At 38.4% G+C, this 10,358-nt stretch overlaps 1 protein-coding gene across 1 annotated transcript; it reads left to right on the forward strand.

Moving 5' to 3' along the window:
* The first annotated feature begins 6,783 nt into the window (after window positions 1–6,783).
* On the forward strand, window positions 6,784–8,807 carry LOC148720015 (adenosine receptor A2a-like). The gene has a single exon (XM_088739488.1). The coding sequence runs from the start codon at window positions 6,970–6,972 to the stop codon at window positions 7,921–7,923; it is 954 nt and encodes a 317-aa protein (XP_088595614.1). The 5' UTR covers window positions 6,784–6,969; the 3' UTR covers window positions 7,924–8,807.
* The last annotated feature ends 1,551 nt before the right edge of the window (window positions 8,808–10,358 follow it).

Here is a 10,358-nt window from a genome sequence, read left to right on the forward strand (position 1 = left end):
TGCGTCTGTAACAGGCTTCATTCCTGCGTCTCGCAGTTAATTTACATTTTTACAACACAGATTCATGCGTTCCGTTCGTGTTCTTCGCAACTTTTGTCCGTAATCTATTCAATTAGGGAGGCACTTGACAAAAACAAACAAGGGAATAAGTTTTCATTTACGCAGTCTCCGTTCAAATCATTTCCAATTGCATGCAGCTGATTAACTTCTCACCTTGGATATTTCATTTTCATTTCAACGACAGTTTTCCCTAGTATCTCACTAATTATCAAGGTTAATTTGTAAGAAAGACTTTCCCCGCTAAAAGAAATATTCCTGTCGTTCATGGCGCCTGTAATAAAAAATTGGGAATCTATGAAGGGAATAGATTGTCAAAGAATCACCTGTTACAATTAACAGGAGTGAACGTTACTTCGGAAGTTTCTGTGTGAATGTTATTAGGGAGCCAAACCACGACGGCGACGGCAACGAGGACGCGGAAAAACGAAAGATCTAATCGGAAGAACAATAGCTCAACACGTGCGTTTTAAAACTTAGTTCATTTCTCAGCCGTACTTTGCAAAACAACGACGTGAAATCACCAAAATTCGTGTCGTATGCGAATTTCTTTCCTCGCACAATTAAATTATGGAACGATTTACCGAGCAACATTTAGCAAACGAGCTCTTTATATAACTTTAAAGCCTTAGTTAAGCGGTTTTATACAGAAAAGCTCACGCTCTATACTCCGCCCTAACTGAGTGTCGCAGTCGGTCGGCAAATTATTTTATTCTATAGACAAAGTACATAAGTGCATATGTAACCTATATTTTTCTATTCTTTGTATTTTGTAAGGGGACAAATTTCAATAGGGGCTCGCCCTGTATTTTTCTCCTGTCATTATATTTTTGTTTATTTACTGCGTGTCGCTGTTCATGTATTTATTTGTAAATTGTATTTTTCAGTGGCAAATCCCAATAAACTAAACTAAACTGAAACTGCGACGGCAAATTATTTCATTTCCGTTTGAAAATCAACGATACTTTTACACGTTATGTTGAGGTTGAGGTTTAGCGCCGTATGAGACGGCGAAAGTCAATTTTTAATTGACGTCCTCCTTGGTGTCGCGGTCCTGACTGCTTAAAGTGAGATTTACGCGAGTGATGTTATTAAGAAAGTGAGGTTTACATGATCGTTGCCTGGCAGGTGCTCTCACGACAAAAATATCTCTCAGTACTCACAGTTACAAATAAAATAAAGGAATAACGAGGCAGCTGAATGTTTTATCAGCGAAATGATGGAGGATATTTCCTAGTATAAATATTTTCCCTTCTCTCAAGAAGTGCAGTTTTCCTGGTTCAAATTTCATTTACCATCTCCTTGTCAGATAACGGTATGTAACATTGTTTCTCTTTTGATGTGCGAGCGCTTGCTTGAAAGTAATTTGTGAAAGCCGCAAAAAAAAAAAAGAGAAAATACGAACAAAGCAGCAAACACGTCGTATGTTAATACATTTCTACTTTTTTGGAACAGTTTGCTTCGGAAGATAGAGTTTTTTTCTCATCAAAAAGTAAGACTATGGTATTAGCGTCACATTTGTATGTATGTCCTATGATAAAACTTATTGGTTTTTTCTTTCTAATATATAAGATGCTCAGAAAAATAGTTGCGAAGCTTTATCAGCGTAGAGGGTGGTTGTACTCTTTCGTAAAGACAAAAAAAGATGTAAAGATCGCGCCATTTAAGGCTTAAAACTACTAATCTGTCATTACTTATAATTTCGCCGTTTTTTAATTATTTTTTATCACTTAAGAGCGATCTTCTCGACCTTTATTCGAAAGAATTCTTTCTTATAAATTGGTGAATCTTTCAAATGCGAATTAATGTCGAAGAGAGAGGCCTCCTCTGATAACACTGGTATGAAAAATATTTTAGGGGAAGTTTCCATATCTTGTTTATGAATTGACTGAATACATCCTGTATCTTGTATGAAGAGAGAATTCCATGAGCTATATTATTGCATTCGCAGCGCTCTCGATAAGATTTGTAACATTTACACCTTCGATCGCTGTCCAACGAGTGGTCTGGCCAAACAAAATCAATTTGACTTGTACCTACACAAAAAAAAAAAAGAGAAGTGGAGAAGAACAACTATTCACCGAAGTGGAAGTGCCTATGTCGCTAGCCACCGATGGTAACACTGCAGAGGGAATAGTTGTTTTAGCATCTACTAAAACAATAAGATAATATAGCACAAAAAGATGATTTCAACAAATTTATTCTTGCGACGATTACAATATTGTCTGGCGCAAATCCTGCACGAAAATGCTCGGAGGTGAATAGCAAAGGATATTCGAGGTTTGATTAGCAAAGTAGAGCGCGCCTTTAACGCTATTCACTATTTTAGTATATATTTAGTCAAATCTGCCCTGTAGTGGAACAATCTAGGGAGTTTTAAGCAATATAATTCGCTGGTATCAGTGAGAAATTAAATCCTCGCACAGTTGATGGTAAATGCAAAACATAGACATACAATAAGCGTAGCCGTACGCGTTGCCAGATGTTTAGTCCAATTGTTAGGGCTGAGATACAGACAAATTGTGACTTTAAAGAGGACATAGATCCTTGTAGTTGTATCTTGGATTCTATCCAGTATCGCTGCTTTATGCTACAATTTAGAATACGTGTAACTTTTTGGTGTGGATATATAGTATACCATCCTGCTTAGTTATTTCTATCGCCTCGCACACAAAGACTTTCCACGCTCTCAGTCGTCATCAGGCTCAAGTACAAGATCATGTTCAACAACAACCGAGCCAAACAAATTATCTGAACACGGCGTGATACAGAAAGAAGGCTGATAGTTGCTAAAGAAACTGTTTGGGGCTGCGTTGGTGGGGGTAACGAAATAATTTGAATATATCAACAAAGTCGAAATGGTAAATTGGCCACCGTTACGATTATAAAAGCTGACGTTTAGAGCGTTAGCCCTTCGTCGGAGCGAATAGAGGAATTGTGGGTTGTGTGTACTTTTAAAGGCAGAAAAAGGTGCTACTGAGAGATTAACAACAGCCAGGGGATTAGAGAGGTTACCATGTTCACAGTTTCCTTTCAAACTTAAGGTCGAAGAGAAGTGTCTCCTCTAATCAACCTGCTATGAAAAATATCTTTGGTGAAGTTTCCATATTCTGTCTGTGAACCGAATAAATCATGACATTAGTGTCATAACTTGTGGCAAGAGCGAAATACTTGAGCTTCATTATTGCAGTGTGATCGACATAGACCACTTGTCGCTGTGCACACTGGTGGTCTGGCGAAAGATAAGTTTTGGCTTGGGGCGACGCAAATAATAGAGAATTGCTAAATAACAAAACTATGTTTGAAACATGTGTCCTAAACCAAGTTCATGGGCAAATACTAAAAGAGAATTTCTCTCGAAGTGAAGTCGAGAGGATCGCTCTCAGCGAAAGCGGCACTTAACAACTGTTCACTGAGGAGATGGCTATGTCGCTAGCCACCGATGATAACGCTGAGAGAATAAATGTTTAAGCATATACGATGACAATGAGATAATGTAGCACAACAAGATGATTCAACTCATTTATGCCTGCAGCGATTACAATATTGCCTGGCACAAATCCTGCGCGAAAATGCACGGTGTTGAATAGCAAAGGATATTCCGAGTTTGATTGGCCAATTAGACCGCGCCTCTAACGCTCTAGACTATTTTAGTATATATTTAGTAAAATTTACCCATTAGTGGAACAATGTATAGAATTTCAAGGAATCTGATAAGCTGCTATTAGTGAGAAATTTGTTCCTCCCACAGACAATAGTAGATGTAAAACATAGACATACTATGAGCGTGGCCATAAGCATGGCCAGACTTCACACCCTATTGCTGAGGCTGAGATACAGACGAATTGTGACATTAAAGAGGACATATATCATTGCAGCTCTGTTTTGGGTTATATCCTGTGTCGCCGCTTTATGCTACACTTTAAATTACCGTATACCTTTTTGGTGTGTGTATGTACAGGTATACCATCCTGCCTAGTTACTTCTATCGCGTCGTACACAAAGATTTTCCGCGCTCTGAACATGGCGCGATACAGAAAGGCAGTATACAGTGAACTGTGGGTGCAGTTGGGATAAGTTGTCTGTTACATACCAAGTTTTATGGTAGATATGAGGCTCATCTACAATAACTTCTTCAGCGTCCCAAATTATTAGCAGAAGAACGGCTTCTTTTTTTATTTTCTTTAATTCGACCTTCAACCCGTTTATTTACAGCCTGAAGACTAGTGAGATAAGATAAGCGGTGACGTAGACAATCAGAGAAGCACTTTGCTGTGCATGAAGTGGGAAATAATTTAATGTGGTTTCACAAGAGGGTATCATGCTTTCAAAAGTCTAGTGCACTTAATTGAATCACTGCTAACAACTGAAGAAAAATTAGAAACAACCTTATCAGATAAAACTTCACCTCAACAACAGTTTTAGGTAATAACATTTTCAGACGATAAACAGCCTCCTCCCTTCAAAGATAGTTTGCTGAAAAAAGCATTTTCCCCGTGGGAAGGAATATTTCTATCGTGCATGATGTTCGAAAATAAAAGTTTTAGATCGATGGAGAGGCCTTTTAGAGTATTTAGACGGAAGGATTTGTCAAAGCATAACCTGTTCCAAAGAAATTGTTAAGAAGTTACATTTGATAAAGGGTAATTTCACGAACTGCCACATGGTAAAAAATGGACATCTTTTGGGACAAAATAGACATTAGTAATCATATTTTAATGAGTGAACGTTGCTGAAGAAGTTTTTGAGTAAATGTTATTAAGAAAGTGAAGTTTAGGTGATCGTGGCCTGGCAGGTGCTGTGAAGACAAAAATAAATCTCACTACATACAGTTACAAAATAATCATGCGATAAAACGAAACAAATGTTTATTGAGTAACGAATTGAGTAACGAGGGGATGGGGAATATGATTAATCTGATGAAAGTAAATTTTGGGTGATCAAGGATAGGAAAGGGCTCTCAAGACTAACTGTTTCCCTTGCAATCACATTTGACCTGAGGGAAAAAAAAACAGTTAAGACTAATGGCGAAAAGAAATCGAACCGGTGGTAAAGATAGAGCACAAACTTTATTCGTAGATCTTCAGTGCCCCCCTTCTTTGGAAGATGGGAAATAGCAGTAGCCTAAGTTCACTTTAACCCAAAGTTAAATCGGTTCTTTACTGCTGGAAGGTTAGTGAAGTCCGATATGTTATTGGAAAAGTTTGTAAACCCTTCGCCTGCGCCTCGTGGTTCACAAACTTTTCTCGGGTTCTCCCAACATCCTTCGTGGCTTATGAGCAGTAAAGCGATGGAAAGTGCGGTTCACTCATCAATTGTACTCTCATATTTATTCCTCCTCGCAATATGAATGCGCTGGATAAAATTTCAAAGAGTAATTTAAAAGAGGTTTTAAAGGTATTCTGCATTCGATAAAACAATTTGCACTCTTTTCTCCGGCTAATTAAAAGAAAGCGCTTGGCGTTGACACCGTATTGCCACGCGTGCTGGCAAAATAGTACAAGAGAATTGTTCTAGGTATTTGTGCCGTACTAAAAGAAATCAATTTTTTTTTGCTTTCTAAAGGAAAGCGTTTGGTTCTGACGCCATATTGCCAAGTAAGCTGATTTAGTTTTGGTCTCGAATTTGTTTGGTTATTTGTCCAACTGTCTATTAATATATATGTAAAGATGGATACAGATCCATGCATCTGTATAAAAAATAGTGGATTGAAGATGAAAAAAGGGTAAAATAATAAAAAGTGACATCTAACGAAAAGGAAAAAAATAGTTTGGTACAAGATAAAAACCTGGTCTTAAAATGAGGCCAGGTGCTAAGGTCTAGCCGTTGCAAGACAATTAATTCTCAGCCTCCTTAATTTTCGTAACACCCCCAAACTGCATGTTCCCTCGAAAATGCGCCTGTTACGCACTCTTAGTCAAAAACGTCTGGGTTGCTCTCGTTATTCCGCGGCTCAGTACCTTGTATAATTGTACAGCTGGCAGCCCCCGTACGCAGGATGAAGCGAACCCTGTGTTCTGATTGGCTACCCGAGCGGGCAAGATGAGCCCAACTTGCCCGGTCTGGATTGCCCGCTTTAATCGAAAGCAAGAGACAAGCGTGTGGAGCGGACTTAAAAATTTCGTAACTTCTGGACAACGTCTAAGATAAAAACGCAAAAAGTGGCAGAGGACAGTCAAAACAAAGCTAAAGTTAAACGAGCCTCTTAAGTACTAAGATTTCGTTTTACTAATCCAGACATAAAATGCTAGTTGCGACCCACATTTGATTGGCTAGTAGTTAAGCTGCAGTCGCCACTCAAAATAAGTAAAGAGAATTTGATAGAACAATTAAAAAGAACTCCTATACAATGAGAAACAATCCTATACAAGTAAGAACTCCTATACAAGAATTTAAAAAAAAAAATGCTGCATTTTTTAAGGGATGACATCACTCGATTCGTGTGTCGTACATCTATTTTGATTCCCCCCCCCCCACCCAATGAATGAATAATTTAAGGGGATTTAACGTTGAGCTGATAACCTTTTGTTTATTTTCAACTTCCTGAGGCTGACTATGATTAGTGTCTAAGCTTCACACAAATAATATGGAATATTTATTGGCACCCTATCAACTGAAGTTTATCCTGGTAAAGAGGGAATTTTTTTTTATCCCGCACTGTTGAAAGAAAATTTTAAATTTCCTCTACATTTGCCTCTTATTTCTGTTTCATACGTTAGGCGCCTGACAAGTTCACAACAGACAATTTTCTCACGCCCTGCTGAATGAGGAAAAGGTGACGATGAAGTCTTTTGAGATAAATTTCGAGGAAGTCCGGTTTCAGCAATCGTGGCTGGGTGTGTGCCGTTTAGACAAAATATTTCTCGTTGTAATCACAGATAACCTGCAAGAAAAGGAGTCTACTACAGAATAATGTCGACGACAAATTTCACAAGAGGTGTAACACTGACGAAAACATTGTTACTAACATGCTTCCCCTCAAGCCCTTTGGTGGGTGGGCCTCCACCAAATATAGTCTCTTACGCAGCAGTTAGCCTTCTCCTCTCCATTACAGCGTTTCTTGGAAATTCTCTCATTCTTGTCGCCCTTCACAAGGAATCTTCCCTTCATCGACCGTCAAAACTCTTGTATCGATGCCTGGCAACTACTGATCTGTTGGTAGGTATTGTTTGCCAGCCTCTCCATGCTACTTTATTGATATCCTTGGTTCACGAACACTGGGGTGTTTGTCGTTACATAGGATATGCATGGTACACAGCAAGCTATGCCATATGTGCGGTGTCTTTATTGACGATGACAGCCATAAGCGTGGACAGACTTCTTGCACTGCTGTTGGGGCTGAGATATAGACAAATCGTAACTTTGAAGCGCACCTATATCATTGTCGCTGCCATTTGGGCTTTTTCTCTCGTCGGGGTCTTCTTAATCATCATACCTGATTATCATATAACGTACTTGTACACTGGGACATTTATACTACTTTGCCTGGCTATTTCACTGGCCTCGTATACAAAGATTTTTTGCTCTCTCAGGTATCATCAGACTCAAGTACACGATCCTGTTCATCATCCGCCAAGCCAACCAAATGCACTGAACATGGCGCGATACAGAAAGGCGGTGCACAGTGCACTGTGGGTGCAGTTATCATTCATTGTTTGTTATGCGCCATCCTCTATTGTATTTTTATTGGCAATCGTTCATAACGGAATATCTTCGTCTCACTTGTTCGTCATAAAGGAGATAACAATTACCTTATTCTACTTTAATTCAACGTTAAATCCGTTTCTTTACTGCTGGAAGATTAGTGAAGTAAGACAAGCAGTAAAGCAGACAATCAGACAAGCACTTTGCTGTCCATGGAGTTAGATCGTTCGTGGCTACAATCGAATGAATATTTTCAAAGCTGAGTCATACAGTCACGATTATTACCTGCCGTAGAGAACGCTTGTCCGATATTTTATTGGATAGAAAGAAATAAGAAACGTATATTCTCTTCTCCATCACAGCGTATCTTGGAAATTCCTTCATTCTTGTTACCCTTTACAAGGAATCTTCCCTTCATCGAAACTCTTGTATCGTTGCCTAGCAACAACTGATCTGTTAGTTGGTCTTGTTATACAGCCTTTCAATCCTGCTTTTGTGGTATCCTTGGTTCACGAACATTGGGTTAGTTGTCAATACGCAAATATCGCAGCCTACATATCAAGCATAGCATTATGTGGGGTTTGTTTGCTGACAATAGCGGCCATTAGTGAGGACAGACTTCTCGCCATGTTCTTGGTGCTGAAAAACGGACACATTTTAACTTTAACGCGCATCTTTATCATTGTAGCTACCTTTTGGGTTTTTTGTCTTGTCGAGGCCTCTTTAAACGCCATAATTGATCATCATATAACGTATTTGTGGAACTGGATATTTAAACCACTATGCCTGATTGTTTCACTGGCCTCGTACACAAAGATTTGTCGCACTCTCAAGTATCATCAGACTCAAGTAAACGATCATGTTCAACAACCGCCGAGGCAACCAAATGCACTAAACATGGTGCGATACAGAAAGGCAGTGCACAGTACACTGGGAATGCAGTTAGCGTTAGTTTGTTATGCGCATTCTTTTTATAGTGGTAATTGTGATCGCTCTTGGAAAAACATATTCATCGGGCTCACGTGTCCTAAGAAGAATAACAATTGTCTTAGTTCACTTTAACTCGACGTTAAATCCGTTTATTAATTGCTGGAAGATTAGTGAAGTAAGACAAGCAACAAAGTTGACAATCAGATAAGCACTTTGCTTTCCATGGAGTTAGATCCCTCGTTGGCCTCACTCGAATAAATATTTTCAAAGCTGAGTGATACGGTCACGATCATCACCAGCCATAGAGAACGCTTGTCAGATATGTTACTGGATAAAAAGAAAGAACAAACTTAAGTAGGATCTTTGTACATAGTCTATGACACTAGAGATGTAAACAATGATGTGAAAAATATATAAATGAGCGTATAGAATAAAACGAACCATTACCATTTCTTACAGTCAGAGTCCTTTTCACTGGATGTTACTAAATTCCGAAATTGAAAATAACGACTTATCTTTTTCACTCAGCTACAAATGAATTTATACCTGAGATGGAGTAGTTTCAAATAAATTGTAAAATAACAATACTCTCACAGATGTCTGCATGTCTGACTCTTGATGTGGACTAGCACGAATGGTTCCTATGTTCCTTTCTAGTCCTTCCCCACTGCAAAACTTAATGCAGTGAAAATGGACTAAATTAAATTAAATTAATTAATTTTTTACGACATGAAACTTTACCGATAAGAAAAACAAGTTGTGTTGCATAGCAGACTCTCCCATGTAATCTAAGGCTTTTGAGAAGACAGAGCCAGATTACAAAGTCTTACTTAGATTGCTTTTATTAACTTTACTTCCTAATTGCAATTAACTCTTAATAGAAATGGAATTGGCATGTGTGTTACTAAAAAATCATTTTGTGGGCGTATTTTTACGGAGTAAAGGCATACGAAGAAGTCCTATGGCAAATTTTGCTAATGAAATTAGAATCAAATAACCTTTCAGCGAGTTTTGATAAATCGCAAATATATATCCATTAATTTCCGACCGCAGTTTTTTAATTCTTTGTTCACTTGAGTATTAGGATGTTGCGTCAAGAGGAACTTTGTCAATCGCACCAGATAATGAAAACAACATTATTCCAATTACCTACTGCTTCCTTCTTAACTGAACATTTTCTTATCTCATTAACTAAATGGATAAAGGGTTTTTAAGAGCGAATGTTTGAATTGACCTAGTGAAAATCGAAAAATGTGGCGCATGATAGAAAAATTGAAAACCTTCAGATTTTGCCCAGAGATACCTTATAGTGAACTTAGAAACGTGGTAAGGTTTTCTTTCCCAGACAGAGGGAATGAATTAGAGCAGAGGCCGCAACGGGATAGGCATCCCCCAGATCGCTATGGTGAATGGAAGTAACCCAGAAAGAAAACTGACATGATAGTAGCCTCTTACAGGCTTGAACCTCGTCGTGATTAAAAAAAAAAAAAAGGTAAACAATGCGAACAATGGAGATAAGGACATTAGTTGTGTAAAGCTAAAAAAAACTCTGGACATAGTTGCAGTTGCGTTGATCGTATGATCTAGTTTAAGATTAAGTTTTTCTTTTATTTTGTTAAGAAAAGAAGAGATGTTGTTGTCGGTCACATGACCTGAGGGGGTAATGACACGTGGAGCGAAGAGCGAGGGATGTCGATTGAATTCGTTTGTTGTTAGTTATCTTATAT

This window comes from Stylophora pistillata, chromosome 11 (genome assembly GCF_964205215.1).
Source record: "Stylophora pistillata chromosome 11, jaStyPist1.2, whole genome shotgun sequence".
In the NCBI taxonomy this organism is placed as follows: Eukaryota; Metazoa; Cnidaria; class Anthozoa; order Scleractinia; family Pocilloporidae; genus Stylophora; species Stylophora pistillata.

Coding starts and splice junctions, on each gene's coding strand:
- LOC148720015 (XM_088739488.1), top strand. CDS start 6,970: ATGTCGACGACAAATTTCACAAGAGGTGTAACACTGACGAAAACATTG.